The sequence below is a fragment of the Capra hircus genome, chromosome 28, assembly GCF_001704415.2.
Source record: "Capra hircus breed San Clemente chromosome 28, ASM170441v1, whole genome shotgun sequence".
Taxonomy (NCBI): Eukaryota; Metazoa; Chordata; class Mammalia; order Artiodactyla; family Bovidae; genus Capra; species Capra hircus.
The window spans coordinates 30181037-30200809 of record NC_030835.1 but is presented as its reverse complement, the minus strand read 5'-3'; the positions used below and the strand labels follow the sequence as shown (position 1 = coordinate 30200809).

Genomic DNA, 19773 nt, shown 5'->3' with positions numbered 1-19773 from the left:
GATTGACTAGTTTGATCTCCATGCAGTCCAAGAGACTCTCAAGAGTTTTCTCCAGAACCATAGTTCAAAAGCATCAATTCTTCAGCACTCACCCTTCTTTATGGTCCAACTCTCACATCTGTACATGACTACTGGAAAAATCATGCTTTGACTATATGGAAGTCAAAGTGAGGGTCAAAGTCACCAATTTTGGCAAAGTGACCTCTCTGCTTTTTAATATACTGTCTAGGTTTGTCATAGCTTTTCTGCCAAGGAGCAAGCATCTTTTAATATCATGGCTGCAGTCACTGTCCACAGTGATTTTGGAGCTCACGAAAATAAAGTCTGCTGCTGTTTCAACTTTTTCCCCATCTATTAGCCATGAAGTGATTTTGAATATGCTAATAATGTCTAAATCACCAGATTCTGGATCTGAAGTGAAATCAGAGAATTCTTATTTTTACATTCAAGTGTGACTGTAATTCAGTGCTGGAGGTATGGCGGCTAAGAAGAGAAAAAGCAACCACACTGATGAAAAACAAACAAAAAAAATTTATTGTAACTTAAAATTTATTCCCAAGACAATGGATAATCCACACATTGGATGATATTAGCAGACATGGTGAAGATGCATTTGGACAGGTATCAACATTGATGAATGTGGGGATGGCATAAAAGTTTAAAAAAATAAAAAAAGGTTATAGGATTTCCTGAACATGATATTGGCAAAAAAGAACTTTTATCACAAAAACATTTCAGTTAATTTTTTTTTGAATGTTGCTTATTTTACTTACTACCCTGATAGTGACTAAAGAATGAGGTACAGAAAACTTTCCAGAAGTCAGAATATGGAGCAGAAGTCCAAGGCGCTTTGGAGCCCCATGATTGGGTTATTGAGTAGGATTCACTCAGGTATGAAGTTCCCCACAACTCCAGGTTTCCTGCCTAGAAAAGCACTATTTACTGACCTCACTGAGGTTTTGTGGGGATTCAAGCTTATAAAGTGCTTCAGGTGCCTTCGAAGAAAGGCAACATAGACGTATAAAATAACCTTACCTATTTCAAAAGAAATGAAAAGACAATTTTGGCACAATGGGCAGAGTGCTTCCTATTTAAAGAACTAAACTTGGCTGTTTATTAAAAAATCCTAACCTCAATGGTTTACTGGTTTTATTTTTTTAAGAGAAAAAAATGTTTCTCTATTGCCAGTCTGATAACAGTCATTCTCAAGTCAGGGTGTGCTCTCAGAATCACCTGAAGAGTTCATTAAAAATATAGATGCTTAGCCCACAGCCTAGATGTACATAATTAAAATCTCTACCAGTGGTACTCAAACAAGTACATTTTAAAAAGGATCTATAGAAACCTCTGTTGCATAGCAAAGTTTAAAAAAACATTTCTTTAGAAAAACGTCAATTTATTAAATGTTGATTTTCTTCCTAGAATATTTTTCTTACAATTGAATAAAGTTGGGTGAGGGTATCAATATCTTGTTGCCCCTTTCCCTTTCCATAGAGCACACAGACACAGCACAATGCTCACATGCATGCGTGCACACACACCACACACTTTTTATTTATGCCCTTGAATTAAAATTGGATAGCAGTAAAATCTGATAGCTGCAAATAAACGCCTCACTGAGAAGATATGCAAAGACTGGCAATTCATCCCCACTGTGCCCAAAGCAAATGGATGTTTCCCATTTGCTGGAATGGAATGCTTTAAATATGCATTTCCAATTTGGAAACAGGTAAAGTCAGCACTTCTTGGGAAACGTCACTGAGTGGCTGCTGACAAAAGTGAGCGAGGTTCCAGCGACCAACCAGGAAGAAAGGGTATGGTGACTACCCCTTTGTTTGGAGACTGCCTGGATCTCAGCAAACACCTTAGGAATGGAAAGGACATGTCCTTGGTGGGCACCAAACATGCGGGCGCTTCATCAAGGTAAACAGAATCATGAAAATGGGGGATGGTAATTTAAAAATCATGTTTTTAAAAAATGACCAGTTTGTGCCATGGCAATTCTTAACGCTGTTTTAGGAACCACTTTCATTTCCTGACTGGCTCGAAGTCTTCTATGTACTAGTGAGTCTAACAGAGAGAAGAGAGTGTTTTAGTCCCTGGCGGCCTTCACACATAACTCATCACACTGCTTGCATCAGTTTTAAAATAGCCAGAGTCTCCTCTGGCTGCCCTGCAAAGGAACTAATGGAGTCGGCAGAGAAATTATATTTCTTCACACAGAGAAAGCCTTCTGAGGCTGGCCAAAATGTTCACAATGTCCAGAACTCATGAATAATAGTAAAACAGAGTTGTCCAACTTTTTGGAAAAAGGGAGGAAAAAAGAAAAAATATAGGAGATCGAGTCTACATATACAGTACATAAAGGATATGTAAAAAAAAAAATCATTCAGATCAGACACAGTGAAATTCTGCTGTGTGAAAACAGTCTTTAGCGCCTTCCAATATTCCTCTAAACGTTAGAGGAATTAGAGGCGACTTTGTATAAAAAGGTTGTCGGAGCTGGCTTGGGGAGTTGCTTTTTGCATGTATCCCAGGAAGGCAAGGCTGCCAGCAGCAGAATAAAACCTCCCAGCAGGACGCAGAGGCCACTAAAATAAAATGCAATGTCATAGGTCTGGGTCCAGTCATAAAACCAACCTGAAAAGAGAGTAAGAAAAAAGTGAGTTTGGTAGACATAGTATATATAGGAATACTCTAATCTCATCAGTTTATATACAGTTCATGGGACTGACATATACACACTACTATCTATATAGAATAGATAACTAATAAGAACCTACTTAATAGCACAGGGAACTCTATTCAATACTCTGTAACGACTTACATGGGAAAAGAATCTAAGAAATAAGTAGATATATGTATATGTATAACTGACTCACTTTGCTGTACAGCAGAAACTAACACAACATTGTAAGTCAACTATAACCTAATAAAAAAGTTAATTTAAAAATTTATATACAGTTTGGATTAGGATATAAATTACCCAGTTCTACTCCCAAAGTGGCCTAATGGGAGTTAGAGGAGAATTTCTTAAATAATTGGACAAGACTAAGCAGGCATTTTGGGTTTCTCCCAAATGAAGAATAAACACAAATTCCTGAGCAAGTGTATTGGCTTTTCCAACTATAGCAAAGTGATTCTGAATAAATCATGATCAAGAGGCATTCCAAGCAGATTTATTTTGTATAAATATGTGCTATTATTACAAAAGCAATCCCTGTATTCAGAGACATTGCAAAGAAGAACAGTAAAATGGGCTTGCTGCTGCTGCTGCTAAGTCACTTCAGTTGTGTCCGACTCTGTGCGACCCCATAGACAGCAGCCCACCAGGCTCCCCCGTCCCTGGGATTCTCCAGGCAAGAACACTGGAGTGGGTTGCCATTTCCTTCTCCAATGCATGAAAGTGAAAAGTGAAAGTGAAGTAGCTCAGTCGTGTCCGACTCTTAGCGATCCCATGTACTGCAGCCTTCCAGGCTCCTCTGTCCATGGGATTTTCCAGGCAAGAGTACTCGAGTGGGGCGCTATCGCCTTCTCTGAATATGGGCTTACTATAAGATAAATATCTTACCAACAATTGGTGGTCCAAGGCTATTTCCAAGTCCAGCAAAGAACATTAATATCCCATAGGCGTGGGCTAATTTTTCAATTCCCACTGTCTTAGTGGTCACATAAGGAAAGATGGACCAATTACCAGTAAGAAACCCTAGGATCCCAGAAAGTAGTGCCAACGTAACATAACTTTTGGCAAATGGAATTGCACACAAGGCCAGGCTCATGATTATTAAGGTAGCTACATAAAGATATAAGGTATTAATCCACTTGAAGTCAGCCAGTATCCCTAAAATGAGTTTACCAACTGCTGTCATAATGCCAATAATAGAAATAAGAGGCATAATAAACTCCTCTTCTTTCACATTTGAACTTCTTGCCACATCTTCCATAAGTAACGAAGGTGGAAACCCTCCGATGTCAAAGAGAAAGATGGCGATGAAGAGTGCTGAAAATACTTTGTTTTTAAAAAGAGCCACAGTTTCTCCACAATAGTTTTTATATAACTGCCATTTCCTCTTGGCAAGCTGTTTGCAGAAATATGTCCGTTCTGCAACTTTCTTCTTGTACGTTTCAGTCTCTTTTGTGTGTGCCACTGTTGCTGGGTTTTTGTGCAGCAGACTCTCTGATTTGCAGTCGCCATTGGCTAAGATGCTCTTGCATGTTTCCTCCCCACTGTAGCTCTTTTCAAGCATGTTTATGTTTTCTTCTGGGTCCTTTTCTTTTTCTTTGTAAATCGAGTACCTATCTGGTACATTTTCCAGAGCTGTTTTCTCAGGTAAAGGGAAATCAGAGGACTGGAGGGGTCTCATCAGACTGCCACAGGCTAATATATTTAAAGCTAAAGCACCCACAATCAGCAGGCACCCATCCAGTCCATAGAACTCAATCAGCAGTCTCTGCAAAGCAGCATATATAAAAAGTCCAACACTTGAACCTAAAAAGGAAATGGGAACTGTTTAATCTTAACCTCTTATCATCGGGACTCTCAGAACAAGCATTATTAGTACTACAGTTCAATTTCTTTGTCACACTGGCATTCATGAGTGTGCCTTCATATTAAAATCACAACAAGAAAACTGAAGATGATGACGATGATGACCTCAACAATAGTAACACCGATAGATCTATTTTTAAAATTAGCATTTGCAGTTCAGACACTGTGTTAAATACTTTACATGGCACAATAATGTTTCCTTACAATAATCCTATTGGGTGCATGTGAGTGCTTGTGTTTGCTCAGTCATATCTGACTCTCTGTGACTATAAACTGTAGCCTGCCAGGCTCCTCTGTCCATGGAAGTTTTCAGACAAGAATACTGGAGTGGGTTGTCATCTCCTTCTCCAGGGTATCTTCCCACTCAGGGATCAAACCCACATCTCTTGTGTCTCCTGCATTGTCAGGTGGGTTCTTCACCTCTAGCGCCACTTGGGAAGCCCCTCCTATTGGGTATGTCCTATTATTATTCCCAGTGTACACTTGAAGTGACCTCAGGCTAGAAAGGTTGAGAAATTTGCCACAGCTCAGAAAGCTACAAGTGGCATAAGAAGCATTTGCATTCAGTCTGACCCCAGGAACCTATGTTCTTAACAAATACGTTATACAACTACCTTTTTAGTACTTACAGGCTCCATGCTTTATATGTATTCCTTTTGGAAAAAAAAAGTTTTCATATTTTATTTTTTGAGATAAAGAATATATTAATTTTTAAGTTGTAGGATATTTATAGTGGTTTGATAACTCAAGTGTGTTAGTCACTCAGTCGTGTCCAACTCTTTGCAAACCCATGGACTGTAGCCTGCCAGGTTCCTCTGTCCATGGCATTCTTGAGGCAAGAATACTGGAGTGGGTTGCAATTTCCTTCTCCAGGGGATCTTCCCAACCCAGGGATCGAACCTGGGTCTCCTGCATTGCAGACTAGTTCTTTACCATTTGAGACACAAGGAAAGCTCAAATCCATTGCTAACCATCAGAATGAATGATTGATATTAATAAACTATGAGAAAGTAAAGTGAACTTCGATAGGATATTAAAATTACAAAGTATGCCTGCTTGCACACTTGTGCAACACTGTAAATACACTATTTTTTAGTAGATCACACAAACCACACTGGAATGGCAAATTACATCAGCCCAATTAATTTGCAGTGTTCTTATCTGGTTCTGATTTCAGCTGTTGATTGACTATTTTAAAATTTAAATATCACTGAGAAATGTCAACTCAAAAAAAAAATAGGAAAGAAAGTGATCTGTAATTTAAAAGAAAGAAAGTGATCTGTAATTTAAAAAAAAAATAGTCTAAAGACGTTAATCTACACCAAATTACATCATAATCCCAACAGGATGCCAAGCTTATTGTAAAAATTACAAATAACCAAATGACTCTTAGAATTATTTTTTAAAAAAATTTGATACCACAGTTGTCCATTCCTAACATATTTAAAATTAACTCCTTTATCCCCAAAGAAAAAAACTTTGCTTACAAACATTAATCAGTAGTTCACATTAGTGTAAGGACAGTTAATACAGTGTCCTTTTGTGGCTACTTAGGACGTCTCCCTGTGCTGACTATTAAGCAATAAAAGCAGACAAGTTGAATCCTTCCTTATCTTTTTAAAAGTGGCACATACTTCAAAGGTTAAAAGCACTTCAGAAAACAAATGGAAAGAACTGAAAAGAGGACTACACTTCATGCACTTCCATAGTGCATTAGCATCCACTTACTATTAATTCATGTTTTCTCTAACATCATTTCTTTGTAGAAGTTCTAACAAAGTGTCATATAATTACTTTAAAATATTCTTGATGTTTTGAAAGTTAAATATTTTGATCTTGAGAAAGTAAACAATTCCCCACTGCTCACCAACTAAGTTTATCTATCAACATTTTGAAATATTAAGGGAAACATATCAAATCACTTCAATAGGTGGTTTATCAAAAACCTATGATATGCTAAGTGTATGATAGGGCACCAAAATAAAATTCCACTTTGGACACCAGTGTTTTCAGCCCACATGCCATGAAAATGTAGTCATGGCTTAGGAAGATACGGCAGGGAATACTCTGGTGGACCAGTGGTTAGGACTCCATGATCCCACTGTCAAGGGCCTGGGATCAATGCTTCGTCGGGGAACTAAGATCTCACAAGCCATGCGGCACAGCCAAAAAAACAAAATGCAGAAATTCTTTCAGGGCAATAAGAATAACTAGAGCTCTCTTGTGGAACTGTGTAAACTGTAAAACTATAATTTTTAATCTTTAAAAAGAAAATCCCAATTTTAAAATCATCAATGTAAAGGAAAAAGTCAAATAAAGCACTAATTATGCTTCTCTGCATGTCTATAGAATACATGATCACAAAGAGGCAAAATATGAATTTGATGTTCAGGGAACCTGAAATGGTAAGATATACACCTACATCTTGATGAACTCTTCTTCAAGACCAGGGGTCAATAGACTTTTTCTATAAAAGGGCTCTGTCACAAATGCTCAACTCTGCCCTTGGAACATGAAACGGCCAGAGAAGAATCATGAAGGAATGAGTATGACTGTGTTTCAATAAAGCTTTATTTATAGACACTGAAATTTTAATTTTACATAATTTTCATGTGCCATGAAATATTCTTTTGATTTTTTTTCAACCAATCAAAAGTGTAAAAACCATTCTTTATGCAGGACCTGTCCAAAAAACACTTAGTAGATCAGACACTAGTTTATCAATCCCTGTTCACCAGGGAGTAAGACTATTCCCAAAACGTCTGTTTTATGCCCATGATTCTTTATTTCATCTAGGTCACAATATTTAAACTAAGTCACATTAATTCAGTTATTTTGATTTGGGGTTCTTTTTCAATTGTTAAAAATTTCTACTGTGAGTTTTATTTTTCTTGTCACCTCTTTCACTGATGGTAGATACTATAAACTGAATGTTTGTGTCTCTCCAAAATTTGTAAGTTGAAATCTTAACCCCCAACATGATGGAATTAGTAGGTACGGCCTTTGGGAGGTGATTAGGTCAAAGGGTGAAGCCCCCGTGAATGGAATGAATGCACTTATTAAAGAGAACCCCAGAGAGCTCCCTCTTCTGTAATATGAGGACAAAGGAAGAAGATGACAGTCTGCAACCTAGGAGAAGGCTCTCACCAGAAGCCAACCCAGCTAACCTTGACACCCTGATCTCGACTTCCAGTCTCAGAACTCTGAGACATACATTTCTGTTGTTTATAAACCACTCAGCCTAAGATACTTTAGAGCAGCCTGAACAGACTAAGACAGTGGATTCATACTGCTCCCTGATTTCTGCCTCACCTGGCTTCCTATGTGCTGCAATTGAAAACTCCCTAATTCTGCCAAATCTGGATTGTCCACAGTCAGTCCAGTTTGGTTCAGTGTGCTAAGGTCCAGGCCCTTATGGTTTCCTCTTTAGACGGAATGGAAAGCAAGAGCAATTCTCTCAGCACACAATTTCTAACACCTTCATCCCAGATAACTCTGGATGTTAAGGGAAACCTAGGTGATAGTTTTAATAGCTAACACTTTTACAGCCCTTGCCATGTGCCTTATGCATATGTTCCTTTCATATTCCTAATACCCCAGTGGGATGGTGTATGCTCAGGCCACTGTAAGTGGCTGCTCTCTTGCTCTCTGTACATCCCCTGCTTGACCAGTGCCTGCTTCACTTATACCTACTCACACGTCACTGGGTTCTTTCTTCAGTCGTGAAGCTGGGCCAGTACAGGCAGTACAGGGTGGAGTCCAAAAGATGGAAACTATTATTATCCTCATTTTATAGTTCAGAAAACTGAGGCTTAACAGTTAATTTCACAGAACAGTTAGGTAACTTGTCTGTCACCAGGCAGCTACTGAGTGATAGAGGATTTAAAACCAAGTGATTTGGCCTCAGGGTCTGGGTTTGTCACTATATTACAGTGACTTTACCAAAAAAAAAAAAAAAAAATACAGTATAGGTGGGACTTCCCTGGTTGCCCAGTGGTTAAGAGTCCAAACTCCCAATGCTGGGGGGCACAGGTTTGATCCCTAGTTAGGGAAGATCCCGCATGCTGCATGGCCAAAAAAAAATACAGTATAGGTAAGACCTATTGTCCTTTAAGGTACCATGCCTATCTCACAGTCCTCCCCACACTCGTGGAAGATGCTGTCAGTTCTTTAGACTGCTAATGAACTGCTCTGGATTCTCCATCTTTTTGTTTTTTCTCTTTCTTCTCTCAGTTCTACTTTAACCATGCCCTCAGACCCTGGTCCTCTCTCCTCCTGGGCCATGATTCACATTTCGTACCTGGTAAAGCTTTCTTAAACCACCTCGGGTAAATATCCAGCTTAATTTAATCTGATCTGGAGTCACTTTGCTGCACTGGCCTCAGGAACAAAACATTAGTTTGGATCCTGCTGCCAGATACACTACTGAAGTAATTCAGCTTATCGGAACGTCTGACCTCTCAGGAATAGCCACCCATTAGCAAGTAGCAATGTAAATGTACAAGTTTCAGTAAGCCTGGACATTTTATCTCCTAAACAAACTCATAAAATATTGGCCACAGAAATTTTGATAAGTTCTCTAAATGGCTTAGGAAAAAAATACATCTGAAAAATAAAACACCACTCAAAAATATCAGAGACTTGAAGTCCAGAAGGTTTTACACTTACACTCTGCCCCCACACCCAGTGATGGTCTTGATTATTAAAGGAATAACAAGGATAAACAGTCTGCCATTTGGATATGCACATAGACTAGGTGGATGTATTCACAAATCAGTACTTTAGAAAAACTAAGTTCCACAATAAACGGAGTCAGAGAGGTATCAGCATTGGTCTTCTTGACAGTGGCCTAAAGGATCTCCATTTTCCTTTCATTTCTCCTGTCTTTCTCAGGGTTCAGGTGCTTTACTTAAGTGCTCTCTGCTTCTTTTAGCAAGGCTCTCACCAGGATGTGATTCTCAAATTATTGGACCCATAAGTTTTCTTTTCTTATGTTATATTGGACATCTAATGCCCCAGCTTTTTTTTAATATATGTATCTTTAGGGTGTTTTGAAAGCTACACCCATATTTACAGTGGAAAATAATTTCCTTCTAGGATTAGAGTAAAAAATAAAATAAAAAAGTTGTGCTCCGGAGTGGTAGCTGTGGGGTGGTTGGTTAAACCTATCTGTGCTTGGTAACTTTCAACTTTGATTACAAGGCTGAAGAGCGGCAGTGCTGTACTTGTATTGGAAATGTACCTGTTGAAATCAGGCCAAGGGCAAGGCCACGACGGCTGTCAAAATACTGGCACGTGATGGTCACCGTTGCAGTGTATAATAAACCACATCCGAGACCTACACACAAGAAGACATTGCATAAATTAAGGCAGACTATATTATTTCAATGCAAGAAACAAAGAGGGGTAATTAAATAACTCTGAGAGAAATAAGCGTTGTACATTAACGCATGTATATGGAATCTAGAGAATTGGTACTGATGAACCAATATGCAGGGAGGGAAAAGAGATGGAGATGTAACCTGTGTTTGAACACCCACAAGGGGTGGGGAGGGTGGGACGAATGGATAGATTAGTATTGATGTATATACACTACCAATAGATAGCTAATGGGACGCTGTTATATAGCACAGGAGCTCAGCTCAACGCTCTGCGGTGATCTGGATGGGTGGGATGGGGGGTGTGGGAGGGAGGATTAAGAGGAGGGGATATATATGTAATTCTATATATCTTATATAGAATTCTATATATCTATATATCTTAAGTGAGGGGGATGTATACATATGGCTGACTCACACTGTTGTATAGCAATTATACAACATTGTAAAGCAATTATACTCCAATAAAAAAATTAATTTGTAAAATAAATAAATAACTCTAATAGGACATTCTGCTACTGATTGGCTAAAACTCTTCAAAGTGTGTGTTCCTAGATCCCTCTGATGTTAGTGGTGCAGCTCCAATGAACACATTTTGGCCAGCCTCGATTTTCACTCCCACCCACCCTTAAGGTCAGGGTCAAAAAAATCCAATTTCTAAAGCACAAAGGAGTAATGTAAATTTAATTTAAGACGTATGGAGAGATAAAGAAAATGGTTAAATCACACACCAAATAGCAAAATTTAACCAAAATTCTCCATTAATTATCTCTCTCTGGCTCTCTTCCACATATTTACCCTCAATTCAGTGTTCTTCCTCCTCTAAGTCCTCTAAACAATTTTATAAAATCCCCTTCATCATTCCAAGCTCTTTCACTAGACTTCACAGCTTGGCACATCCAGTCTACAAAACAAAGGCCTTCTGGGGCTCTCAGATCATCCCATCACTGTAAAATGTGTATCCGTAAGTTTTAATCTTTTACAGATGCAAATTGTTTCATATAGGAATAAAACGTCATGTCTTTAGTTTAAAATCTCTTTGAAAAAAAGAGGAAGAAAATATAATAATATATTAACAACAGTTACATTTAAGAGGTGATCATATGGTTCCTTGCTATACTATTCTTTATTTCTCTGTGAATTTGAAATTCTTTTATGGTTAGGAAAAAAATACCTTACAACCCAATATCCCTTTCTTTAGACCCTAGGGCAATATTTAAGGCTCTTGTCTGTTAGCTTAATCTTTTTCTCCCTATTAAGGATCTAATAACCCCAGTTTTGGTTTCCATAAAGCATTCCTCTGACTTCTAACTTATAACATGTGCCCTCTTTCTGCAATATCATCTGTTCTTGAGGGTCACTCTATAAACAACATAAAAGCCATTGTCTAAAAACTAATTTTAACCATGACTCATTAGGTGAGTTATTAAAGTCATTTTCATTACTTTCGATTGTCACCTGGACTATGATTAGAAAGAATACATGGGTTTAACAAATATGCTGCATAAACATTTTATGAAATTAGCACTTAAGACAACTCAAGACTCAGATGATCATCTGTGACTGTATTAAAAAGTACTCTTAAAGAAACAAGGTAGACTAAAATAATTACACTTTAAATATTATTGAATTTTTCAAATACAGCACCCTTTTGTATGATTTAAGGGAAGAGATACTATATCTCATAAATTAAAACATGAGTTGGATTGACTTATATACTTATCACTATCACATATAATATACTTCAATAAAATAAGACCTGTTCCGGAACAATCAATTTTGTGAAACCAAAAAAATGCCACCCTTAATTAAAATTGTAATTCAAAAAGTTTTGGAGAGGGAATGAATTTACTTTTGGGTAATTTGGTTGTCAGGGCTCCATAAAAAGGACATTTCTGTTTGCCAATGCCAGAAAAGTTAAAACAGTAACTTTTAAATGTTTTCCCTTAGACTAAAAAGAAAGAAATTTTTAAAAGTTATTTCAAGGTCATGGGTTTCAGATAAGATCACTTTACTTTTTTTTAATGTAGCAGAAATTTTAAATGCCTTTTCTCTAAACTTTTCAAAACACAGAAGGTGACAGGACACTTTCCCAGATCAGGATTAGGATAGAAATAGATGGGGAAACAGTGGAAACAGTGTCAGACTTTATTTTGGGGGGCTCCAAAATCACTGCAGATGGTGACTGCAGCCATGAAATTAAAAGACGCTTACTCCTTGGAAGAAAAGTTACGATCAACCTAGATAGCATGTTAAAAAGCAGAGACATTACTTTGCCGACTAAGGTCCAGCCTAGTCAAGGCTATGGTTTTTCCAGTGGTCCGGTATGGATGTGAGAGTTGGACTGTGAAGAACGCTGAGCACCGAAGAATTGATGCTTTTGAACTGTGGTGTTGGAGAAGACTCTTGAGAATCCCTTGGACTGCAAGGAGATCCAACCAGTCTATTCTGAACAAGATCAGCCCTGGGATTTCTTTGGAAGGAATGGTGCTAAAGCTGAAACTCCAGTACTTTGGCCACCTCATGCGAAGAGTTGACTCATTGGAAAAGACTCTGATGCTGGGAGGGATTAGGGGCAGAAGGAGAAGGGGACAACCCAGGATGAGATGACTGGATGGCATCACTGACTCGATGGACGTGAGTCTGAGTGAACTCCGGGAGTTGGTGATGGACAGGGAGGCCTGGCGTGCTGCGATTCATGGGGTCGCAAAGAGTCGGACATGACTGAGCGACTAAACTGAAATGAACTGAAACCACACTTATTAAGGAGATAGATCTCAAGGTCTTTCTCAGAGTGCATGAAGTCAGAACTATTTTCATAATGATACTATCATATTTTCAGCTTTTTTTCCACTCTGTTCACATTTATGCTATTGGTACAAAAGAGATGGTGAGTAAAACAGGAAGAGCCTTAGTACAAATCAAGGTATTGGTACCCAGCTTCTTATCTTATATGCTTCATCACCACTCATTCACAGTAAAAACAAACAAAGAAAAATTTTTTAAATGCTTCATCTGAATTGCAACAATTGAGGCAGAAAAAGTAATTACTCAACTGTTTTAGTAGCCAGCTAAAGTAGCCAAATTTTCCACGTAACCCTGCATGTATTTGAAAGAATGTCTGATAGACAGACTATGGTTACTCAGACCTATATGTTGGGCATAGATTTTCTTGAAAACAAGCAAGGAAAATAACTGACAATAATGGTTACCAATGATAAAATTAGAATTTTCCAGTAAAAATTAGAATTTTTTGAAACGAGTATCTAACACCATGATTTGACAGTTTCTCAAAACGTAAATATTTTCTGAAGAGCCTGTTAGGTACTTAGAATAGGCAACAGGAGTCCAGAATGGCGGTGGCTGAAAGACAAGGAAGAGAAAAGCCCGTGAAAATTGAACAAAGGAAGGTCTGAGGACCGGAGTGAGGACCTCAGGTAGACCAAACAACACTCCTGGCTAGCCCAATTTACACAGGGCAGGCCCAGGGGGAGGAAAAACATATAAAAAGAGGAGCCAAAGGGCAGGGGTTTCTCTCTCTCTCCTGCATGCTGGGGAACTCTTCTCTTCGCATCTTTGGGTCAACATGCCCTCACACCTCAAGGATGGATTTTCCTGATATTATCTAAATAAAATAGAGCTGTAACACGGAGCTGTAACACCAATTTGCCTAAGAGCTATAACACGGCCCATTTGAGACCTGAGAGCTATAACACGGTCTGTCTAAGACCCGAGAGCTGTGACACATCGAGGGCTTTAATGTCCGTCACTCCAAATCTTTGTTGTGACGAGACAGAACCGAGGAGCATACACTCGCCTGACAAGCCTATTGGTGATACTAACAGAAGTGATATTTTTAGCTGTTGTTTAAGAAAATGTGTCAACATTTTAAAGTTCCTGCCTAACTCAGAGAACCAATATTTTTCACATATCCAATTCACAATGTTACAAAATCAGACTTGAATGTTGACCTAGTCAAAGTTACAGATCTAAATAAATTGATTTAATATTACACAGCATGAAAAGTATACTGATGTGGTTTCAATTTCCATATTGCAATTAACCCTTGAAAACTATCATATATCAAGTTTCTGAAGGAGCAAAGAAAAGTATCTACAGTGACGTGAGGAGAGTATTATAAACCTCTCCCTTTTCCAGTTACACCTTTGTGTGAGATTTTCTTGACACATTTCAATCAAAAACCAAAAACAACATATTACCACAGATTTGAGTACTGAACAGATCAGAGAATCTAGATTCCTCCCATGAAACTAGATGTTAGAGAGATTTCCAAAAATGTAAAACAATGCCATTCTTCTCATTAAACTTTGTTTTGTTTTGGAAAACAGAATTGGTTTTTGTAATAAGTATGTTATTAATGCCCTTCCCAGGTAAAGAATCTGCCTTTCCCAGGTAAAGAACCTGACTTTTCCCAGGTAAAGAATTCCCAGTGGGTAAAGAATCCATTTACAATGCAGGAGACATAGGAGATGTGGGTTCAGTCCCCGGGTAGGAAAGATCCCCTGGAAGAGGGCATGGCAACCCAATCCATGGGTTGCCTGGAGAATTCCATGGACAAGGGAACCTGGCAAGCCATAGTCTAAAAGGTCACAAAGAGTCAGACATGACTGAAGCGACTGAATATAACATAGCACATGTTATTTATGCTGGATTTGTTATTATTATATCTAAATGAATTACTAAACAAATACTTTAAAATTTCTCAACTGTTAATACAGTAACAAAGTAAGTCTAAACAAGAATAATCCACATAATTAAAGGTTCCTTGGGTTTGGGTAGTCTCTGCAGCTGGTGATGGACAGGGAGGCCTAGTGTGCTGTGGTTCATGGGATTGCAAAGAGTCAGACACAACTGAGCAACTGAACTGAACTGAACTGAACTGGGGTTCTAAATAAAAGAGTGTAAAGAGTCTGAAGAATAGTAAATTTGGAACCACTGCCTTAAAGCCTTCCTTGGGGAGTGAAGGATAAATTGGGAAATCAATACTGACATATATACACTACTATATATAAAATAGGTAACTTATAATGATCTCCTGTATGCACAGGGAACACTGCTCGGTATTCTGTAATGGCCTATATGAGAACAGAATCTAAAAAAGAGTGGATATATGTATATGTATAACTGATTCACTTTGCTATATATCTGAAACTAACACAACATTATAAATCAACTATACTCTAATGAAAAGAATAAATACAAAAAGATAAAGCCTTTCTTGGTCTCAAATAATTTCTGATTAGACTGTGACCAGTGAAAAAATTTTGAGCATCAACCTCCAGTATAGCATAATAATTTTTTAAATGAAATATCTATACTACCAACAATTCAAAGCATAATCATTAGTAAAATATAATTGCTATCTTTTACTTATATAGGTGAAACTAAACATAAACATAGGTGGCAAGAATGCACAGAAGAACTATATAAAAAAGATCTTCATGACCCAGATAACCACGATGGTATGATCACTCACCTAGAGCCAGACATCCTGGAAGGTGAAGTCAAGTGGGCCTTAGGAAGCATCACTACGAACAAAGCTAGGGGAGGTGATGGAATTCCAGTTGAGCTATTTCAGATCCTAAAAGATGACGCTATTAAAATCCTGCATTCAATATGCCAGCAAATTCGGAAAACTCAGCAGTGGCCACAGGACTGGAAAAGGTCAATTTTCATTCCAAACCCAAAGAAAGGCAATGCCAAAGAATGTTGAAACTATTGCTCAATTGTACTCATCTCACACGCTAGCAAAATAATGCTCAAAATTCTCCAAGCAAGGTATCAACAGTCCATGAACCATGAACTTCTAGATGTTCACGCTGGATTTTAAAAAGGCAGAGGAACCAGAGATCAAAATGCCAACATTTGTTGGATCATCAAAAGAGCAAGAAGAGTTCTAGAAAAACACCTACCTCTGCTTTATTGACTATGCCAAAGTTTTTGACTGTGTAGATCACTAAAAACTGTGGGAAATTCTTCAAGAGATGGGAATACCAGACCATCTTACCTGCCTCCTGAGAAATCTGTCTGCAGGTCAAGAAACCACAGTTAGAACCAGACATGAAACAACACACTCGTTCCAAATTGGGAAAGGAGTACGTCAAGGCTGTATATCGTCACCCTGCTTATTTAACTTCTATGCAGAGTACATCATGCAGGCTGGATGATGCACAAGCTGGAATCAAGACTGCCAGAAGAAATATCAATAACTTCAGATATGCAGATTACACCACCCTTACGGCAGAAAGCAAAGAAGAACTAAAGAGCCTCTTGATCAAAGTGAAAGAGCAAAGTGGAAAAGTAGGCTTAAAACTCAACATTCAGAAAACTAAGATTATGGCATCTGGTCCCATCACTTCATGGCAAATAGATGGGGAAACAATGGAAACAATGAGAGACTTTATTTTGGGGGGCTCCAAAATCACTGCAGATGGTGACTGCAGCCGTGAAATTAAAAGACGCTTGCTCCTTGGAAGAAAAGTTATGACCATCCTAGACAGCATATTACAAAGCAGAGACATTACTTTGCCAACAAAGGTCCATCTAGTCAAAGCTATGGTTTTTCCAGTAGTCACAGATGGATGTGAGAGTTGGACCATAAAGCAAGCTGAGTGCCAAAGAATTGATGCTTTTGAACTGTGGTGTTGGAGAAGACTCTTGAGAGTCCCTTAGACTGCAAGGAGATCCAACCAGTCAATCGTAAAGGAAATCAGTCCTGAATATTCACTGGAAGGACTGATGCTGAAGCTGAAGCTCCAATACTTTGGCCACCTGATGTGAAGAACTGACTCCTTGGAGAAGACTCTGATGCTGGGAAAGACTGAAGGCAGGAGGAGAAGGGGATGAAAGAGGATGAGATGGTTGGATGGCATCACCAACTCTATGGACATGAGTGTGAGCAAGCTCTAGGAGTTGGTGATGGACAGGGAAGCCTGGTGTGCTGCAGTCCATGGGGTTGCAAAGAGTCGGACACAACTGAGTGACTAAACTGAAACATATTTACATGTTCTTACATTTCTTTTCCATACCTTATGTTTATTTCACATATCTCTGGGTAGACCATAACCTCAGAGGCCTTTTTTCCTTCATCTCCTCCCCCAGACATCAAGTTTGTTATCACACCCACTGCCTAAATTATCAACTTCCCACTCTGTGGACTGCCACTGCCTCAATTCATCTCCTCCAGATCTTTTCTGTTCTGAACAAATGGCCTCCTCATTGCTGTCTCAGCCTCCAGTACTTTGTCCACCAATCTGTCTTCTAATTATCATACAGTTCTCATCACATCACTCTTCTGCATTAAGACGCTTCATCATCAGGTCTCTGCTGCAAATCAAGCTTTTTTTTAATTTGTTTTTTATATTTTTATTTTAGATTTTATATTTTAGCATTGGAATATTCTCCAGGGGATCTTCCGGACCCAGGGATTGAACCAATGTCTCCTGCGCTGCAGGCAGATTCTTTTACTGTTTAAGCCACCAGGGAAGCCTGTGTTAGTTTCTGCTGTACAGCAAAGTGAATCAGCTGTACATATACATATATCCCCTCTTTTTTGGATTTCCTTCCCATTTTAGGTCACCACAAAGCAATGAGTAGAGTTTCCCCTGCTATAAAGTAGGTTCCCATTTGTTATCTGTTTTATTCACAGTAATGTATGTCTCTCACTCCCAGTCTCCCAATTCACCCCACACCCCCTTTCCGCCTTGGTATCTCTATGCTTGTGCGTTATGTCTGTCTCTATTTCTATCATTTGAAGAGATGTGGATAGACCTCGATACTGTCATACAGACTAAAGTCAGAAAGGGAAATACAAATACCGTATATTATTGGATCTATATGGAATCTGAAAAAATTGGTATAGATGATCTTATTTATAAAGCAAAGCTTTGACATATTTGCAATTCCACTCAGGATCTGTGTGTTTCTTAAATAAGTATCCCAAAAAAGACCCCTATTATCCACTATATCTCATGCCCCTGAGCATTTGAGCTCCTGGAATGTCCTCCCACCATCCTCACTCCTCCAACTTGTGCCCACCTGATCACATCCCACCTGCCCTTGAAGACTTAGCTCAAGCACCAATTCCGGCATGAAGCCTTCTTCCATGCCCCCACCCCCAACATACTATACCTACACTGAACGTTGCTTTCATTTTATTACTGCACTTAATTTTGCTATGTTACGAGTTACATATTTACAAGTCTCATCCCCCAACTAGACAATGAGCCAAGCCACTACCTGAGGGCAGGCTGTGTCTTATTCATTTGGTCCTCCTGGTTCCAGGTCTGAGCCTGGCACAGAGTGTTAAAGTTCTTCTTCTTCTTTTTCCCATCAACTTCATTTGGATTCCCAATTTTAAGTTACATTGGCTAATTTCAACCATTTCTGTCTATTCTTACTCTGGCTGTCACTCTTTCTTGCATTTTTCTCTTCCTCTCTTTGTCTCCTTTTCTCTATTCATATAACAAACATACACAAACTACATACATGCATGCTTGTGTGTGAATATACAGATATTTTAAAGTATCTTATGTCTGCTTTCCAACTAAATTGTGCTGATTTTTTTAAGTTAGGCCAGAAAATACATCTTAGCTTAAAAAATGTTAAAGATTCTTTTATTTCACAATAATTCATGTAACAGGATAGAATCATTAGAAATATAGAATTAGAATTATTTGGTTTGAATAAAGGATTTACAACTTGTATGCATTATGGGGTGATGGCCTGAGCAAATCTTACTAAACAGCCTCATTTCCTCATTTTTCTTAAATTTTTTTTAAAAAATTGTATTTATTTATTTAGGTGTGCTGGGTCTTAGTTGTAGCACTTGGGATCCAGATTTTTGACCAGGGATCAAACCTCGTCTCCGTGCATTGGGAGCACGGAGTCTTAGCCACTGCACCACCAGGGAAGTCCCCTTCAGTTTTCTTAGTCCTTATCTACAACTAAAAAACACCCAGACCAATTAAACTGATAAGAGATATGTATATCAGAAGACTATATAACTGAATGGAATTTTCATTTATTTTAGGAGGACAAGCAACAAAATATTGGAAATTGTGCACACATTTTGAAAATTGTTTATGAATTATTTTAAACTATCCTTTCATTATATACATATCTTTGTATATACCTAACTTAACGGACATCTATCGAGCCCCTGTATTTTCTATGAAAATTTCTCCCTGCAGTATTATCTTTACAGAAAGGAAATGGTTCAGTACTAGTTCATTTTAATACAGCAATCTTCAAAAGTGATGAGGGTCAAGTTACAGAATCCAGATTCTACGTGTGAAATAGGGGTCAGGGGTAGCACCTAGGACTTTCTCGGTTTGGCCACTAGAAGTCTGATATCCTGGAAAACCCTTCATCCTGGGCAAACTAGAACAGCTAGTCACCGTGTGTAAGGACTTGTCTCTTGGGAGACAAGTCTCTTGTCTCATTTGGGAGATTGCCCCCTCTCCATGTTCTGGAACAAGCATTTGAGCACCTCTTAAAATAGCTGAGCCAGAGGATTTATCCTCTTGATCAAAGGTTAAGGTAGGCAATTGCATATAGTATTCCAGAAATATCTACTTTTAGAAATGAATTTGTGAGAACGGAACTTCAGATGCTAAAAAAGATAAGTTTAGATCATCCAAATGCAATTACTGGTTATGCTTCTAGCCTAAAACATCCGCATGGAAAAAGTTTAAAAGTTTAAGCAACTGGCTAGCTTTCTGATTGTCATGGTTTTATACAGGCATATGGGTTTGACACTGGCTTGATTAAAGCACAAACTTTATATGCTTAAAATGAGTACTCTGAACATAACATTAGCTGGTC

At 38.4% G+C, this 19773-nt stretch overlaps 1 protein-coding gene across 1 annotated transcript in view; it reads right to left on the bottom strand.

Moving 5' to 3' along the window:
- SLC16A9 (solute carrier family 16 member 9) overlaps positions 514-19773 on the bottom strand; it is an 80161-nt gene continuing 60901 nt past the window's right edge. The window contains exons 4-6 of the mRNA XM_018042601.1: positions 9792-9887; positions 3572-4489; positions 514-2640 (exon numbers count right to left, since the gene is read on the bottom strand). Of these exons, the coding sequence (XP_017898090.1) occupies positions 2453-2640; positions 3572-4489; positions 9792-9887 (1202 nt within the window). The 3' untranslated portion in view covers positions 514-2452. The remainder of the gene's footprint in view (positions 2641-3571; positions 4490-9791; positions 9888-19773) is intronic.